This window comes from Octopus bimaculoides, chromosome 27 (genome assembly GCF_046866305.1).
Source record: "Octopus bimaculoides isolate indiv1 chromosome 27, ASM4686630v1, whole genome shotgun sequence".
NCBI lineage: Eukaryota > Metazoa > Mollusca > Cephalopoda > Octopoda > Octopodidae > Octopus > Octopus bimaculoides.
In genome coordinates, this window is record NC_142954.1 from 712,705 (window position 1) to 740,534 (window position 27,830).

Genomic DNA, 27,830 nt, shown 5'->3' on the forward strand with positions numbered 1-27,830 from the left:
ACCAGCTTTTGTTACCAGTGACGACCTTCAGCATCCCCTCATATATAAACATCTGGGAGTTCTTTGAACTTCCGTTCACTAAATCAGCTCACACAGCTTTGGTTGGCCCAGGGCTAGAGCAGAATGCAGTAGCCCGAATTACATGCAGTGAGATTGAACCCAAAGCCACGTGGCTGGGAAGCAGACTTCCTAACCACGCAGCTATGCTTACTCCTGGATAGCAAAATTCGTTGTAGAACCCATTTTATTGAATTTCTTCTTCGCTCTTTTTCTTTTCCTCCTGTTCTCTCTATTCAATTAGTCATATGGTAAATATACAGCTAAGACAACAGCTATGTCTGTCTGTCTGCCTGGCTTTGCTTGTTTGTGTGTTGTTGCCTTAGAGAAGTTTCAAACATGTGTTACTTTGATGTGACAAAATCAACGTGGGCTGGTCTTGGAAGATGTCAGGTAACCAACTGGCTGCACAACTATCTATACAAACAACAAACAGGATGTATTGATTAGATTGGTGTGCTGAAGACATCACGACTAGGGCCGCCTACTTCTGGCTGTGGTAGGAAAGCTCCGTCTCTCTGGTGTCCTGTTGTGTAACATAGAAATACGTAGACTAGAGAGAGGGGGGGAGTTACTGCAACAACAGCAGCAGACACATTTTCTGATAAAATCAGTGAGGCATGTTGAGACATATATATATATATATATATATATATATATACACACACACACACACACACACACACGTGTGTGCGCATGTTTCTTTTAACTTTTCTTTTGCTCTTTTACTTGTTTCAGGCATTAGACATGTAGTAAGTGGTTGGTGTTAGGAAGGGCATCCAGCCACAAAAACCATGCCAAAACAGATTCTGGGGCCTGGTGCAGCCCTCCATCTTGGAAAACGGACGTTAAATCATTATCATTATTATTATTATTATTGTGGTCGTGGTGCCATGGAAACCAGATAACCATCCCCGTGAGTTCTAGAACTTGAAATAAGCGTTGTTGTTGTTGTTGGTGGTGGTGGTGGCAGTGGCGGAGGAGGGGGGGGACAATAACTGGATTTCTTGCTGAAGTGAAGGGTGACCGTGATGGAAGTCTTGCGATCAGAGTTTATTTACTTTATTATGAATAATTAAATAATTCTTTCCTTTGTATTCCAATCAATATCACGTTTTCACTCACAATAATCAACTTCTCAGTACATTAGTTCTGATCAAGGACTCTAAAAATCATTTTACTGGTTAACGAACTAATCAACTAGTTTCTGTCTACCAAATCCACTCATAAGGCTTTGGTTGGCTCGAGGCTGTAGTAGGAGATACCCAAGGTAGCATGCAGTGGGACTGAACCTGGAACCATATGGTTGGGAAGTCAACCGCGCACAAATGGTGCTTTTTACATGCCACCAGCACAGGAGCCAGTCAGGCGACACTGGCAACGACCACACTTGAATGGTGCTTTTTACATGCCACCAGCACAGGAGCCAGTCAGGCGACACTGGCAACGACCACACTTGAATGGTGCTTTTTATGTGCCACTGGCATGGGACCGGTCAGGTGGCACTGGCATGGGACCGGTCAGGTGGCACTGGCATGGGACCGGTCAGGTGGCACTGGCATCAACCACAGTACTGGCACACACGCACACAGAGAAAATTGATATAATTGTCACGAAACATGACTAGGGAGTTAGAAATACCTACATTGCTAGAAATAAGAGCTAAAACACTCTAATGCTGTAGTCAAAGCATATAATTGTATACATATGTATAGTAATCAGCGAAACTCTTGGCCTTTGAGTCTGTAACATCTATCAAATATAATATATAATATACGTACATATATGCCTATATCTCTCTATCCATCTCTCTATCTATCTATCTGTATGTATGTATGTATGTATATATATATGTGTGTGTGTGTGTGTGTGTATATATATATATATATATATGAGAGGGGGAGAGAGAGAGAGACTGATAAAATAGCAAGCTGGTTGAACTTCGATGAAACGAGGAACAATATATATATTTTTTAATAATAGGAAATCAACAGCTCACCAGAAAGAGGGATAGAAAGAGAGAGAGAGAGAGAGTGTGTAGTGTATTGGTTATGTCTTTGTTAGTATTATTAGTGTTGTAAGCATGTACCAACATGAACCATGATTGAATTCAGGAGAACTGCCACCCAGGGAGCCGAGGCAAGTACAGCTAAAGGGTGGTCTGCATGGGTTTCTTATTCATACTCACTCACTGTCTTTCAGTTCTGTTTGTTTCTTCTACATTTCAACTGCTATGTCTATCTATGCCCAAGTAGCCGGCTTCTCTCTCTCATTCACACACACACAAGCACACACACACATGTGTATGTACATACACATAATGCAGTGTTTCACCTACATGTTGTACAGAAATGTCTCACTTTCAACCTCCTTCCCCTTTAAACATCCATTCACAACTATTTCATTCACAACTCGCAGAAACAAACTCTGTGTGTGTGTGTGTGCATGTAAAAACGAATTGTTGGGTAAGTGTAACGTGCAGATACGCAGAAGTTATAATAACAATGATGTTACAAATTTATTATTAAACCTGTTGTACATTAGCGTTTTATGTGGGTGTGTACATTTGTGCTTTTAGTTTTTGTGCATAGTTATATATAATATAATATATATATATATATATATATATATATATATATATATATATGTATGTATGTATGTATGTATAAGTAGTCCAACTTTAATTGAAGAAACAGTCAATGCATTTGTGTAGAGTATCGCAATTATTTTAGTGTGGAAAAGGTTGACAGTGACTGAGTTTTTGATTCGGTTTCCTCCTTCCGACTGTCTGAGAAAGTGAACTAAAACTTCAAAGACTCTGAACCGCTTCCTTCTTAAAATAATATATGTACACACATACATGTACATAGATGTGTATATATATATATACACACACACATGCACATGCGATGATGATGATGAAGATATACATCTATACCTCTATGCACAGACATGGCTGTGTGATTAAGAAGCTCACTTAACAACCGCATGATTTCCGGTTCAGTCCCCCTGCATGGCACCTCAGCAAAGTGTCGTCTTTAAACACCTCGGGTTGAATCGATCAACTGACCCCTTTCAAAGCAGTACCCCCAGCATGCTCACAGCTAATTATTAAAATAATTAAAGTGGCAAACCCATAGGATCGTTAACATGTTGGACAAATGTTTTGTCTTTCTTCCTTTGGTGGTGGGGGGGGGGTTGATAAAATATGTATTAACCTAGCTCAGGGGTCAATGTAATCTTTTAATCCCCTCCCCATAAAAACATTGCTGGCATTGTGCTGAAATTTCTTACATAATTATTACCACACTGGACAAAATACTTTGTGACATTTCATCTTGTTCTTTACATTCTGAGTTGAAATACTGCCGAGGTGGACTTTGCCTTCTATCCTTCCAGGGTCAATAAAATAAAATCAGTTGAGGACTGGGATCGATTTAGGAACCAGCTCCCCCTCCCCACAAATCTCAGACCCTCTGTCTATTTTTGAAGGAGTTATTATTATGTATGTGTCTTTTACCCATTACTTGTTTCGGTCATTAGACTGTGGCCATGCTGGGGCACCATCTTGAAGGATTTTAATCAAATGAATTTACCCTTAATTTTTTTTTAGAGCCTGATACTTATTCTATCGGTCACTTTTTGTCAAACCTCAAAGTTATGGGGACATAAACACACCAACACTGGTTATCAAGTGAGGGTGGGTCGCAAACACACAGACGCACACACACGCATACAACAAGCTTCGTTCGGTTTCCACCTACCAGATCCACTCACAAGGTTTTGTTCAGTCCGAGACTATAGTAGAAGACACTTGCCCAAGGTGCCAAGCAGTGGGACTGAACCTGGGACCATGTGGTTGGAAAGCTAGCTTCTTACCACACAACCATACCTATGTATATGAAAGAGTAACGTGTGTGTGTGTGTAGGTGGGCCTTTGCACACACACAAGCGTTATACACAAATGCTTTTGTATCGGTGTGTGTGTGTGTTGGATATTGGTATGTTGCTATTCTCTTGGGAGGAACTTTTCTTTAGAAGCCATTTGTTGTTGTTGAGTTTTATATCAAGCCTTAATTGAATAGGCCTTATGAAGGAAGACATTCCATTGGTGACCATCCCATCTAATATTCATTCGACAGTAGTAATTCTGACTTTATTATACAATGTTTCCTTTTTCCAAAGAAATTAGGATGGGATTTGAAACAATTTTTGGTTGATACTCATACAAGCTCCTTAGTAGACTTTCATCGTCTGTCATTCCCATCGACCCCATTTTGCAAACTGGTTCCTCCTTCTTCTTCTTTTCCATTCTTCTTTTTTTTTAATTTTTTTTTTTTCCCACCTACATTTGGCTTCTCATATCTTGCATGCATGGATGTATCATTCCATGTGTATGTGTATGTAATAATGTATGTATGCTCATGTGTGTATTTGTATACAGACACATGTACCTCATCATCGTTTAACGTCTGCCTTCTATGCAGGCATGGGTTGGACGGTTATGACAGGAGCTGGCCAGATAGACTGCTGATGCCCTACAAGGCCCAATGAGGCCTTCAGTGAAGTATTGCTCTTACATTCGGGAAAGAACTGCTTGTATGCATGTCGGCATCTTTTAAATTTCCATTACTAACAGACACACTCCAGCCTCTAGCCTACAAGCATATTTATTGTCTCCGCTCTCTGAGTGGGGGCACATGGCTTAGTGGTTAAGGTGTTGGGCTCGAGATCATAAGAGTGTGGTTTCAATTCCTGGACTGAGTGATGCATTGTGTTCTTGAGCAAAACACTTCATTTCACATTGCTCCTTTCCACTTAGCTGGAAAAAATGGGTCACTTCTAGGGGGGAATACATATGCTAGAGAGACTGGAAAACCAGCCCTATGAGTTTATATGACACAGGAAGGAGCTTTTTTTAATCCCTCTCCCTATCTTTTATATTTCTACTATAATGGCCCCTGCTCCTCAGAGCTATCAGGTCACGTACCTCCATCTCTCAGCACCCTGGGGTGCATCCAACCACCATTCCCTTTCATTAATTACTATGCCCAATCTTTCATCCCCAGAAGTTCCGTTGTCTGGAATCTCCCTTCTGCTCTGATGTCTTTCTTTTAGGCACCAATCTTGGCAGCCTGAGAGGGCCTGAAAGGGTCATAAGCACTGTCCCTTCTTTCAAACTTAACAAGCAAGAAGGAAAAAATGTGTGTGTTTATGTGAGTATATGTGTTTGTATATACATGCATATATATGCATGCACACATACATACATACATACACACACACACACACATATTAATCCATCTGGCCTCATTATATTTCTGTTGGTGTGAGATTGTTTATCTCTTGTGTGTGTGTGGTTTTACACTGGCAGACTTTTGGCATGTCTGTATGCATTTCTTGCTAGGCTGTATCTGATTTATGCGTGTGTGTGTGACTGAGTACATGTGTATCTGTGCGCGTGTACATGCATATTCTAGTATTTGTATGTGTTTGTGCACCCTTCAGAGGCCTCCTTACCTTCCCCATATCTCCTCTGCCCACCACCACCACCACCCGTTTTTTTCTTAACGTTTTGATCTGTGTCAGTTATCTTAGCAGCTGTTAGCAGCAGTTACACACACACACACACACACACGCACACACGAATGTATGCACTTCTGCAGTCACCACCTCCTTCTGGCGACTGTGTTCCATTTTCCCCTTGTCTTTCTTTCTCTCTCTTCTTCTTCTTTCCCCTTATCCACCTTCAGTATTCTTGATGTGACTGACCCACCCAGTTGCTAAATGTTACCAAAAATAATTTTTCAGTGAGTCACAGCAATACATATCCAGTTGTTATTATTATTATTATTATTATTATTATTATTATTATTATTCTGGAGGTGGTGAGCTGGCAGAATCGTTAAGCACACAGGGGAAAATACCTAGCAGCATTTGGTCCATCCTCACGTTCTGAGTTCAAATTCCGCTAGGGTCCACTTTGCCTTTCATCCTTTCAGGGTCAATAAAATAAATACCAGTCACGTACTGGTGTCAATGTAATTGACTAGTCCCATTCCCCCAAATTTCAGGCCTTGTGCCTATAATAGAAAGGATTGTCGTCATTATTTGACTCAACTCAGGTTTGGTTTTATTCCTGATAGAATTTGTGTGGGTAGTAGTAGTAGATTACTACCTGTAACCTTAGATATCCATTAGCTTTCGATTATCTTTCAAGTGTTCTGATAATCGTTCCTGTTCCTAAGACATAAGCTTTCTGCAGAAGAAGCTCTACACCAAGGCATTCCATTCCAATTTCCTTCAACTCTTTGTCTCTACTCGCAGTCCCTAATGCACCAATTATGACAAGCACAACCTTCACAGTTTCTCATATTCTAAATCCTCATAATTTCAAAAGGATTGTATTTTTTTTTTAATTTCTTCTTTCTTCACAATCCTTCAATCAGACATGATGGATCAATCAGTCAGCAAATTTGCTTTTCTTTCTCCATTATTATTATTATTATATCTGGTTTGTTATTTACTGTCTTCTAATCCATTGAAGTTGGAAAATACCTGAAAATCTTGCATTTTTCTGACTCAAGCACTCTTTGAACCGGTTCCTCTTCGGTCAAGCTCTCATCACTTGGAAAGGAAAGTGAGGGTTGGAGAGAGAAAAGATGGGTGACCGTGGCAGAAATGGTTCGAGTGAATGGCCTTACTCTGAGTATGTGTCTGTAGATTGGAAAGCAAGAGAGAGGTCTCATACCTTTGGTGGTCAGGGTAATCCTGGCTTTGTGGGGTTCATTGGTTGGCCCTTGTTGGCGTTTCACCTTTTTATCAGGAGGACTGCACCATTCATGTTATCGTAGTGTCCTCTCCTTTCGTCTTTTACTTGTTTCATTATTTGACTGTGGCCATGCTGGGGCACTGCTTCAAAGGGTTTTAGTCAAATATATCGATCCCAGGACTTATTTTTTTAAAGCCTAGTACTTACTCTATCAGTCACTTTTGCTGAACTGCTGAGTTACAGGGACATAAACACACCAGTTGTGAAGCAGTGGTGGGGGGCAAAGACACACACACACACACACACAGACAGATATATACACACATATATATGTGATGGGCTTCTTTCAGTTTCCATCTACCAAATGCACTCACAAGGCTTTGGTCGGTCTAAAGCTATAGAAGAAGACACTTGCCCAAGGTACTACGCTGTGGGACTGAACTCAGAACCATGTGGTTGGGAAGCAAGCTTCTTAAGCACAGAGCCACACTCTTATTACATTTCACTCCATTTCTTTTCGCACCCACTTCATGTAAATCCTCAGACACCATTGTCTGTGCTTGTGACGTCCCTATCATCTAAGCCCTTGTGACTAATAAAAGAAATTATTATTGTTGCTATTATCGTTGTGGTGGCCTTGGAGGTCTTACTATTGTCCTCCTTGCTGGAACTGGGACAGGATTTATCCCATAAAAGTTTATAACTGTTCTTTCTTTTTTTTACAAAACTCCTTATGTTTCCAACAAGTAACATTCCCCACCGCCATCAACCGCTGCCTTCGCCACCGCCTTCACCACTAGTGTTAACACTGCTGACAACTCTAACAATAACAAGTCTTTAGTTGTAAGAGTAACATCAAAGAAAGAAAGAAAGAAAGAAGAAAGGAAACTGAGAAAGAAAGAAACAAGTTTAGAACACAAAGAATTGGGTTCGTTATATTATTACAGTGAGCGTGGAAGGATGTCGTTACAGAGAACTGGGTGCCGTTGTGGTGATTTTTGTTAATTATTATTAAAAGCAATTGGTGTAATAAATATTCGTTGGAGGAAGGGAGAGAAAGAAACATGGAGTCTCTCGGCTGTGTTTTAATATCCCTCTTTATGTTTGTAGATAAAGCTCTGCTACTTTAGCATTCGTCCTTCTACAGTTTGATATAATCAGCTGTCGGTTGTGGTAACGTCACCTATTATACACAGGAGAGTGGCCCAGTTGCATGAATAGATTGCCAGAGGGTGTGCATTGTATGGAGGCCTATGGGCATCGCAACTGAAAGGAAAAGATCTGCTGCAGAGGCTCCACTTGGCTTTATGTTACCCACAACGAAAAACATTTTTGCATAAAGAACTTTATGGATGATTATCGTATTATTGTCATTGTTTTAACATTCACTTTTCCATGCTTGCACAAGTTTGACAGAATTTGTTAAAGCAGATTTTGTATGGCTGAATGCCCTGGCATTATGTTGCCTACTGTGTGGTAAGAAGCTTGCTTCCCAATCACATGGTTCCAGGTTCAGTTCCACTGTGTGGCACCTTGGGCAAGTGTCTTCTGCTATAGCCTTGGATCGACCAAAGCTTTGTGAGTGGATTTGGTAGACAGAAACTGAAAGAAGCCTATCGTATATATATGTATGTATATATGTGTGTGTGTGTGTGTGGTGTCTGTGTGTTGGTGCATTTACATCCCCATAACTTAGCAGTTCAGCAAAAGAGACCAATAGAATAAGTATGAGGCTTAAAAAATCCCTGCCTCAACTCCTACTTTACCATTCTCTACTCACTGTCTTGTGTGGAATTGTTGGATTACCCTTTTTTTTTTCTTTTTTCTTTTGCATTATTTCAGTTTCTTTCCTCATAAATGTCTCAGAAATACATAACAACCAGTTTTTGCTTTTCTTAAGGACATTTCAAAATATTGTGTTATTCTGCTGTTTTTTATAGAACTACCCAAAGACATCGATGCCAGCCAGCAGTCCAAACACAAGCAGTAGCCAGTCGAGTAACCAAAGCCAGTCGGGAGAACAGCTGAGCAAGACAAATCTCTATATCCGCGGATTGAGCAAACACACCACTGACAAGGATCTTCTGGCCATGTGTGAAAGGTAAGCTGCCACCACCATTGTCCTCCTCATCATCATCAGTGTCTACAGCACTGTCGTCATCAACATTATCTCCACCACCAGCACCTTCATCATCATCATCATGTTACATCATCACCATCAGCATCATTCATAAATACAGCATTGTAAGGCAGTGAGCAGGCAAAAATGCTTAGCAGCATTTCATCTCTCTAATACATTCTGAGTTCAAATTCTGCTGAGGTTGACTTTGCTTTTCGTTCTTTCAGGGTCAGTAAAGTATCTGTTGAACACTGGCGTCGATGGAATTGGTTTGTCCCCTCCCCCAAAATTGTTGGCCTTGCACCAGAATTTGAAACCAACATCATTAATATATATACAGTATTGTCATCATCATCATTATCATCACCATCAATATATGCATCATTGTTATCGCCGTCATCATCATCATCAATATATCTAGCGTTGTTGTCATCACTATCATATGTCCTGCTGTTATATCAGCACCACCACTACCACCACCATCATCATCAAGGCAGTGGGGAAGAGGAAGAAAAACAATGGAACACTGAGCTAAATGCCTTACAGTGTCTGCTTTTATCTCTCTACATTTTGAGTTCAAACCTGACAGGATCAGCTCTTTTGGCTTTCATCCCTCTAGGGTCAATTAAAGAGATACCAGTTTCATACTGGCATTGATTTGATCAGCTGTGCCTCCCCTCTTAAAATTTGTAAACGTCTGCCAGTCTTAGAGATCAGTATCCTCATCATCATCATCATCGTCATCATCATCATCATCATTGTTATTCGTATTGGCACCCCTACAGTGTGTGAAGGTGCATGGCTCAGTGGTCCCAGACCTGGCTGTGTGTTGTGTTCTTGAGCAAGACACTTTATTTTACGTTGCTCCAGATCACTCAGCTGTAGAAACGAGTTGAGACATCACTGGTGCCAAGCTGTATCGGCATTTTCTTTTCTCTGGAATAACATTATTGGCATAGAGAGGGGAGGCTGGTATGCATGGGCAACTGCTGGTCTTCCATAAACAACCTTGTTTGGACATTGCAGGGCAAAGTTAGACACAGGGGCCCAGGTTGTAGAGGGTTAACTTTGCTTTGTTTCTTTGTTCTTTTAAAAATTTGGTTATTTTAAAAAGAAAATGTTTGGTTTTATTAACTTTTTTATATTAATGAATTTTAATAAACTAAATTTTACCTTTATTTCCAGCTATGGGAAAATTACCTCTACTAAGGCTATAATCGACAGTCAACTTTCAACATGTAAAGGTAAGTTATTTTGACTAGTGTATGTATACATATGTCCTCACCATCTCTTTCTCTCCTCCTCCCTAACCCTAACCCCTCCTCATGTCAGCCGCTTCACAATGTCACTGATTTTGTTAAGGGTTTCAGGGTCTACAGTACATTCTAATGCCGTTTATTCTAATACAATGATTAGATGGTCCCAGTTGCAAAGATTATCTCATTAAAAGTGTGGCTGTGTGGAAAGAAGCTTGCTTCCCAATCACATGGCTCTAGGTTCAATCCTACTGTGTGACACCTTGGGCAAGTGTCTTCTACTCTAGCCTTGGGCCAACCAAAATGTTGTGAGTGGATATCGTAAACAGAAACTGAAAGAAGCTTGCAGTGTATATATATATATATATATATATATATATATATATATATATATATATATATATATATATATATATATATACACACACACACACTAGCGTACCCATGTTGGCTTAAATTGCTGACAGCTTTATTAATGATAGAAAATGGCACATGAGCACAATGGAGAAAACCATTAATAAATGTCAGGAAACTAGTAAATATATGTTCATACACAGAATTGAAGCACTTGAAGAATCAGATAGGATTGTAACGTCTCAGTTGAAAATGTCACCCATATAATGTATGTTTGTGTGTGTGTGTGTGTATGTATATGTATATATATATTTATACATACACACATGCATATATATAGACATATATGTACATATGAATACATATATTTATTTTATAGACATATCTTTTCCCCTCTTTCTCTCTCTCTCTCCCTGTATATATATATATATATATATATATATATATATATATATATATATATATATATATACTCATACCTATTTATGTACATCTGTGCATATTCATACATATGGATGTGTATGTGTGCACGTATGTAACATGTATGCCCTTTGTTGTGAGTGTGTGTGTGTGTGTGCGAAATATAATTCATGATGAAAATTTAATTCCATTTTCATTAAAATACTGGTGAATTCAGAACCCCCTACAGTCTGCCTGCAGTTAGTCACCTCTGACTGTCACTCACAGCCATTCCATTAAATGTTGTTCACCTGCTTTAGCATCTCTCACTGCCACCTACTCCCACTCCATCTGTTGTTTTACTCTTCTTCGCCTACAGTGCGATTGCCAGGGACACACTTTGCATTTTTTATTATATACGAAAATGTGTTTGTGTCTCTCTGTCTGGCTTTGTGTCTATGTTTGTCCCACAGCACTGCTTTACAACCAGTGTGTGTGTTTACATCCCCCATAACTTAGTGGTTCAGCAAAAGAGACCGATAGAATGAGTACCAGGCTTAAAGAAGAAAGCATAAGTACCGGGTTCCAATCATTCATTATAGATTCCTGAAGATAGTTCCTCCAGTGTGGTTGCCACCTGATGGCTGAAACGAGCCAGAGGTAAAAGACTTGTTGCATTAATTTTGATTTGTATTACATTTAAGATAGACATGTTCGTGTGATACTCAGCCAGTTATACTGCACATCATCAATGTCATGTATGCCTGAAGTGTATAGATGACATTACAACAAAAATCTTCCAGATTAAACATAATTTCTCCAGCTGCTTGGACCCTCTTGTCCAACCAGCTCATGATGTTGTCCATCCATTGCGTTCTTTGCCTGTCCCATGTTCTTCTTCTACCCTCCACTCTTCTTTCCATGATAATGTTTTCCAAACCTCTGCTTCTTCAAATATGGCCATAATAGATGAGCATTTTTGTTTTGTCACTGCACCAGTTGTTCAATTAACCCATTCATTGATTACTAAAAGCCCTCAGCAAACATTCAACAATATACTCCTATAATATTTTCCTTCTCATTCTTCAGGCTACGGGTTTGTCGATTTTGAGACTCCACAAGCTGCTGAATATGCAGTTCAAGAATTACAAGCCAGTGGTTTTCAAGCACAAATGGCAAAGGTTCGTTTATATTTTTTTGGAGTTCTTTGAGTTAAATCTCTTTTCAGGTGTTTTGTCTTTGAGCAGAGCAAACTGATTTTGTTGCTTAGATGGAAGGGATAAAGTGAATGTTATCTGTGTGTGTGTGTGTGCTTATGGTTCTATGTGTGTTTGAGTAAGTGTTTATATGTCTTTGTTAAGCTTTGTACAATGTATGTGTGTGTGTGTGTGCTTGACTTCCTGTGTATGTGTGTTTAGCTCTGCAGAATGTTTGGCAGTGTGTGCGTATGTGCTTACGTCTCTGTGTGTTTGAATATGTAAGTGTTGATGTGTGTGCTTTGTAAAATATGTTTGGCCATGTGAGTGTGTACATGTACTTGACTGTGTGTATGTATGTGTGTTTGTATATTTGTTCATGTGTGTGCTAAGCTTTGTACAGTATGCTTGGCTGTGCATGTGTATATGTGGGAGAGAGAGAGAGAAATGTGTTTGTGCTTGCATTTGTGTGTGCTTGGGATTCTATATGCATGAATGGGTAATGTGTGTGTGTGTGTGTGTGTTGTTAGCTCTGTACAATGTGCTTAACTGTGTACGTGTGTGTGTGCTTGATTTCCTATATGCATGGTTGGGCAAATGTGCGTGTTTAGTACAATATGCTTGGCTCTGTGTGTGTGTCTTTGTTCGGGAGAGTGTTGGTGGGAATCGAGGAGAGAAGAGGAGGAAGACGCTTGCTGGATGTTCCTCTCTCTCATAATCGATGTCAGTCATGCAACAACAACCAAGTGTGGCTGTTTCATAACTCGGCAGATGGTAAGGGACATGGCCCATTGCCTGTTGACTTATTGATTTGTGCTGTGTCTTCTTTGTATATTAAAAAAAAAACAAAAACAAACAGGAAACTGGAGGAAGAAAGAGACAACTGCAAAGCCCAGCAAGTGTCAATAAACAGTTTAATAATTGTATAATGTTGTTGTGGGTCTAAGAGACAACATCAACATATGGGTTGAGAGGTTCTTCTTTAGTGCATAGATGTGTGTGTATGTGTGTAAATATAGAGGTAGATAGATGTGTGTGTGTGTGTGTATCATCATCATCTGCTTTCCATGCTGGCATGGGTTGGACGGTTCGACTGGGGTCTGGGAAGCCAGGAGGCTGCACCAGCTCCAGTCTGATCTGGCAAGGTTTCTACAGCTGGATGCCCTTCCTAATTCCAGCCACTCTGAGAGTGTAATGGGTGCATTTACGTGCCACCGGCACGAGTGCCAGTCACACGGTACTGGATATATATATGTATATATATATATAATAACGAAGGTGGCTATATGCAATATAAGACCAAAAAGGAAAACTTTAGTTGTCATAAGTTGTGGCTGAGGCTGCAGGGTAGCACCTACATTGCTAGAAATAAGAGCTAAAAAGCCCTTACAGCTGCAGAAAGCACATTTTCATATATTGACAGGGGAGATTACTGCCACACAGTGAACAAGATCACTGTACCATAGTTTCATTTGAAAATTACTAACTCATCAGTAGTAACTATATATGTATGTATATATGTGTGTGTGTGTATACACACACACACAAGAGTTAAAAAAACATAACAAATGTACAAACAGCCGCAGAAGGTCACCAAATGCCCATCGGTTATTGGGCAGAATATATATCCCAGAGCAGAATAAAACAAAAGCATTAGTTTATCTTTTATAACCTCATAAATTACACGATCTTAAGATTATATAATTTATAATAATTATCTTGAGTACTTGATTGAAATTTGAATATGCCTGAATTTCTATGCATTGGTTAACAGTTAAGCTATCTCTTCAAAATAGCTCTTCTTTTATATCTATATCTATATCTATATATGTATATGTATATGTATGTATATATATATATATATATATATATATATATATATATAGATAGATAGATAGATAGATAGATAGATATAGATAGATAGATAGATAGATAGATAGATAGATAGATAGATAGATAGATAGATAGATAGAGAGAGAGAGAGAGAGAGAGAGAGAGAGAGAGAGAGAGAGAGAGAGATGGGGGGGGGCAATATAGCCATATATACTTCTGCCTGCCCTGTTTGTTTTACTTATATATAATGAATGTGATAAAAGCCTTGTTCATACTGCAGAATGAAAGAGAGCAGTGAGTGTATTTTATGTTTCAGCTGCTTCAACAAGCTCTTCTTATCATGAGCTAAACTTGACTGCATTGTGAAGTGGCCTCTATCCATATCCTCCTATAATCTGAATGAGAATATTTCAAGGAAACCATAAGATTGAATTGATGAGTCAAACTGAAAGCTTGCATGTTGCTTTTGTTTAGTAACCTGTACTCCATGATATGCTTGTGCATGTGTATTGGTATTTATGGTGGTGTATACATAAGCATGGCCATATTTATCGGTTGCGTAGATATGGCTGTGTGGTTAAGAAGCTCACTTTGCAACCAGATGGTTGTAGGTTCAGCCCCACTGCATGGCACTTTGGGCCGGTGTCTTCTACTTCCACCTCGGTCTGATCAAAGCTTTGTGAGTGAATTTGATTGGCTGAAACGATGTAGATGTGTGTGTGTGTGTGTGCATATTAATTATTGCTTTTATGTTCAGTTCTAATAAAAACAATTTTACTTTAATCTCTATAGTTTTGTAGCGTACAAATCTATTATTCTCATACAAGATTGTTGTTGACAGTGACTTCAAAGTTTTGGCCAACTGGTCTGTCCTGCAGAGCTTGACATCTGATGTCAGTTTGCTTACGTCCCCATAACTTAGCGGTTCAGCAAAAGCAGCCGATAAAATAAGTACAGGGTTTAAAAATAAGCACTTGGGGTCAATTTGTTCGACTGAACCCTCTGAGGTGGTGCTCCAGCAGAGCCACATTCCAGTGACTGAAACAAATAGAATGAGAAAAGAAATACGCATATGTTTATCTAGGACTGCAATAATTTAGTGTGTCCTGCATTTTGTAAGACGGTTAGGATGTGATTTTGAGAAAAAGATTTGGCTGCTATTTCTTGCAGGTTGAGTAACTGTGTAGAGGCATCGTTACAGGTTCTCTGATGGAACGCAGAAACTTCTTCCACCACCTCTCGACAGCAGTTCTAAAGAACATGGCATGGGGGTGGGGCGGGGATTTGTGGTGAAGTGGAGATAGATGGGGGGTTGGGCACGTTAGTGTTGATGCCATCGTTGAGAGCAGCTGCACCCTCTTCACAGTGAAAGAGTTGGTGCTTGAGAAAGGGGCTGAAACACCTGTTCCTTAGAAATATTCTCAAAGACAAGAAATTATTTTCAGGATGGGGGTGAGGCCTGGATGTGTGGAGTGCGGAGATGCAGGCTTGTAATTTGTGCATGAATGAATGAACATCTGTAATGTGTGTGTGTGTGTGTTGAGAAATGTAATGCATTTAAGAGGGTGTCTGTGTGTATGTTGTATGGGGGGAGCTGTAATGCATTTGAATGTGGTTTTGTGTGTGTGTGTGTGTAGGACGTTGTGTTTGAAAGGGTGATTTTGTGTATATCTACTATAATGTGTTTGCATGTGTGCCTCTCTCTCTCTATGTATATGTGTATACATGCATATACATATGTGTGTGTGTATATATATATACATATATATATATAGAGAGAGAGAGAGATAATGCAAATGAACAAATAAAGCCGATTGAGCTAGATATATGATATACATCCATATATACATGTAAATAGAGAGAGACAAAGACAGAATGTTCAGCCGATGAACATTTATGTATAAATATATGTAGATATATATATTCTCTATCTCTCTCTTTCTCATATATATATGTTATATATCTGTGTGTCTAATACGCACACGCACACATACGGGCAGTAATGTTTGAATGTGCGATTGTACAGCTGCCTGTAATGTATATGAGTATGTGCCTCTATGCACGTCTGCAATGTGTGTGTGTGCATAGGTGTGTTTGTAAAGCACTTGAACTTGAGCTTCAATGTATGTGTCTATTTTGTGTGTGTGCGCGCGTGTGCATGTGTGCGTGTGTGTATTTGTAGCTCCCAGCCAAATATAAAACTAGTGTAGATAAAAGAAATCATCATCATCATCATCATCATCGTTTAACGTCCGCTTTCCATGCTAGCATGGGTTGGACGATTTGACTGAGGACTGGTGAAACCGGATGGCAACACCAGGCTCCAGTCTGATTTGGCAGAGTTTCTACAGCTGGATGCCCTTCCTAACGCCAACCACTCAGAGAGTGTAGTGGGTGCTTTTACGTGTCACCCGCACGAAAACGGCCACGCTCGAAATGAATAAGTGTTAGTATTCCATGCCACCCTCGTCTGGCGAGTTCAGACAATAATCGGATCCTCCACAATACTTAATGCTTTGCTACATTTTTTTTTTCTTTTTGTAATCTGGTAATTCCACCAAAGTTGATTTTTTTCCTCAGACCCAACACCATTTCTCAAATTTATAGGCACCTTTGTGACACTGCGAGCTGGGTGATTTTGAACTCTCAATAACTTAATACCACTCAGATGTAAATAGGCTGGGATTTTATGTTGTTTTTTTTGTTTTTTTGTGCCATGTCAAACACACAGGAACTGGTGCCACATGAGGCACAGGCGATGGTGCCACATAAAAAACACTGGTGTTCCATAAATTGTGACTAAGGTTTGGTGGAAGATTTTAGTTCAGAGCTTTTGAAAACAAGACATTTTCACTACGGAGCCAGAGACAGTTTCAGGTGGGTTGGTTCCAAAAGGGTTAGCAATTTTTTAAAAATACAATTCCTAATATTTAGTTATAAAAGTATAATAGAATTTTTTTTAAACATTGAATGGCTTTGAGGTTTCAGTGGATTAAAATGGGAGTCAAATGGGTCCATAGGTAATGGTTGAGAACTACTGCTCTAAACAGTGGTCTATGCATCTCCTTTCGGTTGCAGACTGAACATCTCATCTTATTTGTTCGTTTATTCAGGGGGGGGGGGGCAGAGTCCTCAGCGTGCCCTGCATTGGGTTCTATCAGCAGCAACCATCCCCAATTGATCCAGCTGGAATTAATGGGTTCATGAAATTCTAATCATAACAAGAAACAGTTTTAAAAATCTTTGGAGTCACCAAAAGAGAAAAGGAAGAAATGAGAGGAGAGAAAGGCTTGATGGAATCGGCCTCATCCTCCACCACCAATCACCATGCAGTCATGGCATCAACTCATCTACAGAGTCGTGAATGGCATCACCATAATGGTAGCATTCAGCAAAGAAGAAGACTAAATTCTCGGATACAAGATAAAGCTGCTGTTGCCTGTGATGAGGGAAATGAGTCAATTGTCGAGTAGGTTTCACATAGCAAACCTTATTAACAGCAAAATTTTCAGAGATGCAGCATTTCTGTTTAAAAAAAAGGTGGGGTTTCCTGTTCTGGTTGTTTATGGCTAGTCAGCATTTCCGTAACGAGCATTGGGCCGGTTTCCTAGTTTCTCTGGCGTATTGCCTTCCATTTTTTCAGGGTCAAAGAAATACTTGAGTCTTGGGGTTGATGTAATCCACTTGTTCCCCCTCCCCACGTAATTATTTCAGGTCTTGTGTCTGTTGTAGAAAGGATTGATAGAGGGAGAAGGGGCAGAAAAATTTCGTTTTCCATTCTAATGTTGCGAGGTGGACTTTGCCTTTCATTCTTTCAGGGTCAGTGAAATAGTTTCAGTGCTAAGGGTGGTGTAATCTGGTAGTACCCTCCTCAAAAATAAATTAAGGCCTTGAACCTATCGTGAAAAGGACTGACAGAGACAGAAGGGCATAAAATATCACTTTTTTGTCCCCATTAGTGTAAATAGGTACGATAGAGAGGTATTGGGTACTATGGTGCTCAGTCTGCCTAGCTGTAAATAGGTAGCATAAGGAAGTACAGTATCATCATCGTAAGTGTTTTGCTCAAGAACACAACGCACTGCCCGGTCCAGGAATCGAAACCACAATCGTACGATCATGAGTCCAACACTCCGAGCCAAGCACCTCCATTTACTCTCACCAACTTAATAAGTACTAAATACCAGTGGTGTATTGGTGTTTGATTCAGTCTCCCTACGGTCTCAACTAAATAATTTCTCCAAAATATAACAAGCTTATCTCAGTATTTTCATTAAAACTAATTACCTCGGTAATTCATTTAAACTTCCGCTTGAATGTTTATTAACGTTATTAATAAACCAACGACAATAATAATTGCATGGCATTTCACTATTTCGTTTCAGAGAGGGGAATAGTGATTGTTTGCCAACTCGGCACAAAGTCGAAAGCATTTGTTTTGTTTTTTTGTTTCTTGGACGAGATGGAACGGTCAGTCGCTATTAACAAACCCCAGTATTTGGTTGGTGCTCTACTGTATTGAGCTCCCCAGATGGGATGAAAACGCTCAGAACCAAAAGAACTGGAAAAAACACCACAAAACATTTTTGTCTGACACACAAACAAATTCTGTTGATTCACGACTCCGGGCAGCGAGCTGGCAGAAACCATTTAGCGTGCCCGATAAAATGCTTAATGGTATTTTGTCTGTCTAACGTTCTGAGTTCTTCTTATTATTATTACTGACGTCGCACAATATACAATATCGTGAGGTTGTTGATTGAAGATATTGTGTCTACCGGAGGTTTGTATTGTTTCTCAAGTCAGACGAACAGTACTTTACGCAATATGCTTGTCGTTCCAAGAAATGCCGGCTTTTGCAATACATTTATTATTATTATTATTGTTAAGGCTGCAACATGGCAGTATTGTTAGCATGCCAGGCAAAATGCTTGCGGTATTATGTTTGTCTTTACGTTCCGAGTTCAAATTCTGCCGAGGTCACCTTTGCCTTTCATCCATTTTTTGGGGGGGTGGGTGGGGGGCAATAAATTAATTAAGTACCAGTTGAGCACTAGTGGGGTCAATGTCATCGACTCGCCCCTGCCACAAAATTTCAGCCATTGTGCCTCCGGGAGAAAGGACCATTATTGTTGGTTCAATTACGTTATTGTTAGAATTATATTTCAGCTGCTTTAAGAACGGTGTAGGGAAAGGCATGAAGGTCACAGTGCGTCATGTGTCTCTCTTAATAGCCTTGCCTCGGGGTGGGGGGAGGAGCTTGCTTCGTTGGAATGGCGACGGGTTGGGCCGTAGTGTGGGGAACTTGTTATGTGGCAAATAAATTCTAATTTCTCACCTCGCCTCCCTCCCTCCACGCAACACTGCTGCCACCTTGTGGAAACCCGCTAAATGTCATAGCCTCCTCACCATAGCAACTTGACCAAAGAGCAATGCGTGTGTGTGTGTTGCCTTCTTAATGAGAGAGAGAGAGAGAGAGAGAAGACCGGAGGGGTGGCGAGGTGTGGTGTTGACATTCCTGTCATTCTGCCTGGCTTGTATCTGGGTTAGTAGGGCATCTACCGAAGTAGCTATATTTATTAGTATAGTGCTGCTGTGCTCTTGCTGTTGCACGTGGTAACGGTATGATGATGAAGAGGAGAAAGTTGATAACGTTTTTCTTTCCCCCCCCCCCCCCCCCCCGTTCCTCCTCTTTGACCTCTCCGTCTCTGTCTGGACAGTTGCGAGTCCGTTGATGTTGTTGTGTAGCCTCAGGCTGACCCCGTTTGTCCAGAACTGTGATCAAAGACCTTCCGACCATCCCTGTACTCTTTAGAAGACCGTCTCGGATTCGGTGGACCCGCAGGCGTGGTCATCTGGTTGAGAAGCTCACTTTTGCAACTACTTGGTTTCCGGTTCAGTCCCACTGCATCCTCGGGCCGACCAGAACCTTGTGAGTGGACTTGGTAGGTGGAAACTCAGAGGAAGCCCGTCGTGTGTGTGTGTGGGTATGTCCTAGTGTCTCCATCCCACCTCCACCTGACAACCATTGTTAGTTTATTTACATCCTGTAACATAGCAGTTCGACAAAAGAAACCTATGGATTAAGTACTGGAATCGATGGCTGTACCCCAGCATGGCCGCAGTCCAAGGGCTGAAACAAGAAAAAAAATTTTTTAATAAATAAATAAATAAATAAAGCGGCCCACACTTTTCCGTTTTCAAGATGTGATACTAGAACAGATTCTTTGGCTATGGTCACCTTAGGATCTAGTGTGGCGTGTGCGATGCTTCTAGTAAGTTTACCGAGATCTGGAAGGGGAAAAATTGCAAATAATTTTCGTTTTCTAATTCATGACTATCAAAACATGACGACCTTGTCCGTCTTTGACTTGGCAGTTACATTCTTGAAGTTCTTAGCGTGAATTCCTACTCGTCGGTCAATGCCCTCTCCTTCCAGACTAGCGGAGACAGGTGTTGATGTGTTTTAATAATTATAGAATACCTATAGGTGTTCTTTAATCCTGGATTATTTCTGGTCGAGTAGCCGTAAGATCGAAGAAATTCCAGCTTTGACCATCTTGTCTTATATGAGTATATTTTGAAACAATGTGGCCGTGGGGCAAGAAATTTGCTTTCCAATCATATGGTTCTGGGTTCAATCTCACTGCGTGTCGCTTTGAACATGTATGTTCGGCTATAGCCGCCAGATTGACCAAACCTTGTGAGTGGATTTGGTTGACGGAAACTGAAAGAAGCTCGTCGTGTGTCTTTGTGTTTGAACCCCCACTATTGTTTGATAACCGCTATTAGTTTGTTTACACCCCCGTAAATTATCTGTTCGGCAATAAAGCTCGATAAAATAAGTGCCAGCCTCTAAAAAGAATAAAAACTGGTTTTGATTTGTACGATTAAATCCTTCGATGCGGTGCCCCAGACAAATAAAAGATTATACGCACAAACTGTGTATTGTGTGTGATTTGAGAGGAAGTTTGCTGCTCTTTCTAGCAGATATTGTAACAACATAGCGGGGTCACTCGGTGGTTTAATAAGTACGAGTGATATACTGCGGTACACTTAGTCGACCCATTTGGACCAGTCCTTTCCCTACAACCAGAATGGCTTTGTGCGTTTATCTTTGATAACTTTTTTTTTTTTAATAGGAAGTGATCGAATGTATCGACTTCCTGTTTTAGTTTCTCAGATATAAATTCTTTCTACTTTGTTAACAAGGCCAGAGCAGTTTTAGTTGGAAGGGATAAGACAATTACATCAATCCCAGTACTCGTCTGGTACATTATTTCATCTAACCCCGATAGGATGAAAGGCAAAATCGACCTCGGTGGAATTCTGTCCGATGAACGAACAATTAATTCTGCCAGCTCACCGCCTAATAATATAAAAATGATTTCACATTTTGGCACAGGGTCGGACATTTTTGAGGGTACTTCGATCCCTGTACTTGACTGGTACTTGTGTTTTCTATCCCGAAAGGATGAAAGGCAAAGTCGACCGCAGCAGAATTTGGACTCGGACTATAATAAAGACGCACTAAATGCCAATGAGCATTTTGTCCGGTGTGATAACGATTCTCGGTTCTGCCAGTTCGCTTCCTTCCGCCTAATAATAATTGCTTCATTCAAATTTATATATCTATAATGTGTGGGTGTGTTTTTGCTATAGGGGGCATATGGCCTAAAATTCTGTGGAAGGGAGTATTAGTCAATTACTGGACCTCGAAAGCACGAAAGGCAAAAGTCGACTTTGGCGGAATTTGAACCCAGAATGTAAAGACGGACGAAATACCGCTAAGCATTTTGTCCGGCCTACTCACGATTCTGCTTGTTCGACGTCTAAGTAATAATGCTTACAAATTTTGGCACAAGGCCAGCAACTTTGACTGGAGGGAGAATTCGGTTGCGTCAGTCCTTAGTACTCGGCTGGTATTTATTCTATCGACCTCAAGAGGATGAAAAGCAAAGTCGACCTCAAAACATTTGAACTCAGAACATAAAGCTGGGGAAAAATGCAGCTAAACCTTTTGTCCGCTGCGTAACGATTCTGTCTGCTCGCCATTTAATAATAATAACCACTATTATCCTGTTTTACTAGCCATTTCTGTTTAAAATTATATATAAGCGCAGGCGTGGCTGTAAGAAGTTTGCTTCACAATAACATGGTTCCGGCGTGGCACGTAGCCTCGGGCCGACCAAAGCGTTGTGGGTGGATTTGGTAGACAGAAACTGAAAGAAGCCCGCCGTATAGTGTGTGTGTGTGTGTGTTTATCCTTCGCTACCGATTGACAACCGGTGTTGGTGTGTTTATGTCTCCGTACATTAGCGGTTCAGCAAAAGACAATACTGGGGTCGATTCGTTCAACTAAAATTCTTCAAGGCGGTTATTCCAGCATGACCGCAGACTAACGACTGAAACAAGCAAAAGAACGAAAGAATATATGAGAAAGAGAGAGAGAGAGAGGTTTATACATACGTAAGTACGCGCGCGCGTGCGCAATGTGAAGTAACGTTTGCGTGTCTGGATGGGTGTCATATTAATGTTATATTTTCTGCATCTCTTTCATTCGTCAGCTGCCGTTAGTGTTGTTGCACTTAGTCCCTAGGTCAACCCTAACATGTTACCCCCTACGACCCGCTTTTTTTTCAGATTTAGTTTATCTCTGCCACATTATCAAAAAGAAAACATAAAACTATTTTTCTTTCTTTTTGTTTTGTTTGAGAAGACGGTAGATTTTGTTTTAATCTCTTCCCACTTCCCTGAAAATGCTTGTTGCGGTTTGAAAAAGGCTACAAGGGGACTTTATTGAGGACTTTGGCTGGAATGCTGGCGTAAACTTGTGTGAAACTGATGCGGTTCTGCAGTTTGAAAACTGATGAATGGGAGATAACTGTCGCAATGATCAACAGCTGATTGGGAGTTGGTCTTAGGAAAAGGTGTTGCCCGGGCTGACTCCTCGATATAAATGAAGTTTAGAGTGAGGACTTCTTTGGGTCTATGTGTGTGTGTGTGACTGGAGAAGACTTGCTCTATTCCTAGACCCCTTCGTTTGCTATGCACATATTATGTATAGATATAAGCGCAGGCGTGGCTGTGTGGTAAGAAGCTTGCTTCACAACCACATGGATCCGGGTTCAGCTCCACGGCGTGGCACCTTGGACAAGTGCTTTCTATTTTAGGCTGACCAAAGCCTTGTGACTGGATTTGGTTGATAGAAACTGAATGAAGCCTGCCATATATATATCAATGTGTGTATGTTTGTGACTGTTTGTTCACCACCACCACCACCACTTGACAACTGCTGTTGGTGTGTTTATGTCTCCATAACATGGTGGTTGGGCAAAAGAGACCAATAAAATAAGTACTATGATTTGAAAGGTAAAAAGTCCTGGGGTCGGTTCGTCCCTCTAAATTTCTTCAAAGCAATGCCCCAGTGTGGCTGCAATTTAATGACTGAAACGAGTAAAAGATAAAAGATATGTATATGAGGTTTAGAGAAAGAGAACATTCTACAAGTTGACTTCTTTGGTGCATGTTGTTGTTGTTGTTATGTCCCAGGTCATCTTTGAGATTGAACAGGCATACAGTGAAAGATGTTCCAGCTTTGGCCATCTCCACTTCATTTCATTGTTTTTAGAACTGCATTATCCAATGTGTCATTTCTTTCTCTTTTGTAATCATGCTGAGAGAGAGGGAGAGAGCTTTGAGAGAGACTTGGCTGCTATTTCTAGCGATTTGTGTGACCATGGAGGTGAAGTCCTTTCCTTGTAGGCCTTTCACAATACCCATAAAGCCAGGAACTTTTCAGTAAAGTTGGGACCATGTCAAGTTGATCTGTGACATCTCAACCTGTGTTTTTACTGGAGACAGACGAAGGACTGACTCCAATCAGCAATAAACAGCCTTGGTGGTTGCTGGTGCTGCAGATTAATAGCAGGATGTGTGTGGCATGTCAGGACTCCTCAACTTGTTTTTTGTCCATTGTGACAATAGAGAGACAAGTTTTTTTAATGAACTCTCCTTTTTCACCCCACCCACCCCTCACAGACTCCTCCTCCTCATTCCTGGTCTACACAATGAATCAGAAGCTAGTGAGACAAGATCTAAAGTCACAGCACAAATGACAATGTGTGCCATTGTGTGGCTGAACCAGCAGAAGGTCATTAAGGTCACATGACCTTCAGACATTGGAAAGAATGTTGGGAGAGGAGGGGGCAGTTCACTGCAACACACACACACACACACAAACTACTTCACAAATGACATGTGCTAACAAATACAATAGCAATCCAGTTAAGTGTTTTATACATAGTTTGTGTGTGTGTGAGAGAGAGAGTGTGTCTTCTATAGCTGCAGGATGACTGGAGCCTTGTGAGTTGATTTGGTTAATGGAAACTGAAAGAAGCCTCTGTTATAATATGTCGTGTGTGTGTGTGTATGTACTACTGTCTCTTTGTTTGCAGATGGATGGTTGTAGCATGTTTGATTTTTTTTTTTCTCTTCTTTTATTATTTTTATACCATTCCATTGGATGGCTTTCTTTTAGATGAATACATTGTTGGTGTGTACGTGCATAAGAACAAGAAGTTTTGCTTTGCAACTATGTCACTTTAGATTGAGTTTCACTTTGTTACAGGCCCAGACTCACCAATAACTTGCGAGGGAATTTGATTGACTTGTGTGTGTGTGTCTGTGTGTATGGCTAAGCAATGTGCTTTGCAACCATGTCACATTATGTACTGTTTCAGTCCATTATTGCCCCAGATTGGCCAGTACCTTCTGAGTAAATTTGATAGGTGTGTGTGTGTGTGTGCACAACTGTTGTGTTTGTCTTTCACCATTTGACAACCAGTGTTGGTTTATATCTCCATAACTTAGCAGTTCAGCAAAAAGGAAATGACTGATAGAATAAGCACCAAATTTTAAAGTAAGTGCCAGGTTCAATTTGGTCAATGAAGCCCTTTGAGACAGGGTCCCAGTATGGTTGCAATCCAATGACTGAAACTAGTGAAATGGTGTATGTAAATGCCAAAAGATATATGTGCAAAATTTTGTAGAAGGTCAGCAATTGACCCTGAGTAAAGTATTTTCTGTCCCTAGAGCGGGACCATCATAGTGTTTTGGGTAGGGTGAGGCCTGACAGTTGTAGGAAACTTTTAGTATTAACCTTTAGCATGCTTAGGTGCATCATGGTGCAGTACAAGTTTTCTCCCCTCTACCTGCAGGCACATTGTGTTGTATTGAGAGGGAAGAAAACTCTTACAGTGACATGATGCATCTACATCATGCTAAAGGTTAATGTGTTGTCTACAAGTAAGGATGTTGTAATTAATGAAAGTCTGTTTGTTTGATGGTATGTGCCTTGAGTGTGTCAGGTGTGTTGTTTAATGAAACTAAGGTAACTTGTCGCTCCCCATTAACAAATGTTTACAAGGTCTTACAGTAAGTAGGGATAATCTTTGGTCTTTACATATATCCCTTTTTTCAGGAATCTGAAACCAGTCAGTCATTTTCTAGTAACCCATTCCCGTCCCCCACTGCCCCCCACCCTGTTCTGTGTTTTAAAAGGTTGCCTATTCCAATGCAGCTGGTTTGTCCACCACCATCTGTTGACACTGATGGCATTTTCTGTCTGCAGCCATCCATCTCCAAGTGCTCTCCATCTATTTCCCCCCCAAAAAAAATTTAAGAGTATTAAAAAATTGTGTTATTAGCAACAACCCAACCTGCAGTCATGTTATTGTAACAATTGATGTTGAAGTTGATGATGATGATGACACACTGCAAGTTAGCCCTCCTCCCCCTTCTCTCCTCTCCTTGTTCCTATTTCTGTGTGGATTTTGTCCTGAGAAAAGAAGCCATGTCTTTATGGAAGGCCTAGAGAAGTGGTGAGCAGAGAACTGGTCTCATTCAGTTGGTTGATAAGGGACTTGAATTTTGACAGGTCATACGAAAGAGGGAACCGAGGATGCGGGAACCGTTTCCGACAAGGGATCATGGTATGCCGAAGCCAAGAGGGACCACTATGTTTGGATCGGACGCTGAGAGCAGCCACGTGCGAAAGATGACATCTTTTGGAGGGGTGAGTGACACTAGCAGAAAGAAAGCGAGAGTGAAGAACTGCTGTCAGAGAGCTCCTTTGAACAGCAAACCTGGTGATGTATAGTGGCTGTAAAAGAGAGAGGCTGAAAGATTATAGTTATTGCTAAGAAAGAGGTTGGCAAGAATTTGATCAACAACTATGACTGTACTCGTGAATCGGTCAGCAGAGATCTGCAGTGATTGGATACCAGTAATTATGTTCATAGGTGACAAGAAGGCGTTCAGCACAACTTGTACTTTCAAGTCTGTGACGCCGCTGAGTGAATTTAGCTCAGAATTCGGCATGGGTGAGGTGTAATTAAACTTGGATTATCTGCAGGAGGAGACTAAAATCTGGTTTGAGAGGAGCATCAGGGTTCTAATCTTGAACTGTGCACAGTGGTGGCTTCGTCCCTGCGCCTCATTGCAACCCGGTGCATTTAAGCAGCTCTGTTTATGTCTGCACCTGGTATAATACAGAAACCAATAATAAGTCTCCGAGGACCACGAGCCAATTCCTTGTGTAGTTAACCAGTTTGGCACCTCCGATTACCCTGCATTAATGAAATCACTTTGCTTAATTTTAGAGGAATTTCTCTCTAAATCTCATTTATGTATTGTCATTTGTTTGGATTAGCTATCCTACCCCCGCCCCCCTCTCTCTGTCTCTCCCTCTTACTCCTCTCTCTATCACACAGTCTACCTTCAGTGTTATTTCTAGTTTTAGGTTCGTTAAGCAAGTAAAAGGATTAATCTACCTGAGATAAGGGAACAACAACAACAACAACAATAGAGTGACCATCGCATTTGTCTTTTTCTAGCTGAAGAAAGAAAGAATTGAACCAATGACTTCAAGCCAATGAAACACTCTGCAACACCACAATGCTTCCACTACCTAAAAATATATATATGGGTATGTGTATGTGTGTGTGTGTGTATATATATATACATGTGTGTGTATGTGTGCGTGTGTATATATACATATAAGGATACGCACACATGCATACATACATACATACATATATGTATATATATATATATATATATATATATATATATATATACCACCTGTAATATCAGTTTATAGTTAGGTGAACGTACTCAGCTTTTGAGAATTGAATCTGTTACCTTGGACAGGGACATTATGGAATGCCTGTCAGAATATGAAACCCTAACCTCTTGGTTGGCTGTTCTCTGTTCTACTGACTTCTACTAACTTGGCACAAGAAAGGACATCCAGATATAACCACACGTGTTCTCTCACAGCATTCAAATATACACAACACATTTAGAATGTAATTACCACTCACAACTCCATAGCACTGTTCATAGATTTTTTTTTAAACACATTATTATTTCTTGTCATGAAACAAAGGGAAATGTCTATTGTGTTACACAGGTAACTGAATTAATGGATTGTTCTACAGAAACCCATGAAGTCCCAGCATTTCAGATTTTTGGATAAAGGTTCCGTTTGCTTATACGAGATCACATTTAAGTCCAAAGTGACCATCCAACCGACTCAGATTCACGGAAGCACTTGTTTATTCTCTACTGACTCTAAATATTATTTTCAAATTTTGGCACAAGGCCAGCAATTTCAAGGGAGTGGAGCAAGTCTCTTCCATTGACCCCAGTACTCAACTGGTACTCATTCTGTTGACCCTGGACGGATGGAAGGCAAAGTCGACCTCAGCAGAATTTGAACCCAGAACTTGCAGATGTATGAAATGCTGCTAAGCATTTTGCCCGGCTAATGACTGGTACCA

The 27,830-nt window shown here is 40.5% G+C and overlaps 1 protein-coding gene across 50 annotated transcripts in view; it reads left to right on the plus strand.

The window, feature by feature from the left end:
* The window catches only part of LOC106870514 (RNA-binding motif, single-stranded-interacting protein 2), a 161,213-nt gene that overhangs the window by 116,623 nt on the left and 16,760 nt on the right, over positions 1-27,830 (plus strand). For 25 of the 50 annotated variants that reach the window (XM_089343703.1, XM_089343690.1, XM_089343699.1 and 22 more), the window contains 4 exons: positions 8,770-8,930; positions 10,134-10,192; positions 12,047-12,138; positions 25,925-26,062. In XM_089343703.1, coding sequence (XP_089199829.1) covers positions 8,770-8,930; positions 10,134-10,192; positions 12,047-12,138; positions 25,925-26,062 — 450 coding nt within the window. The remainder of the gene's footprint in view (positions 1-8,769; positions 8,931-10,133; positions 10,193-12,046; positions 12,139-25,924; positions 26,063-27,830) is intronic. The other 25 variants (XM_089343710.1, XM_089343701.1, XM_089343707.1 and 22 more) reach the window with 1 other exon arrangement.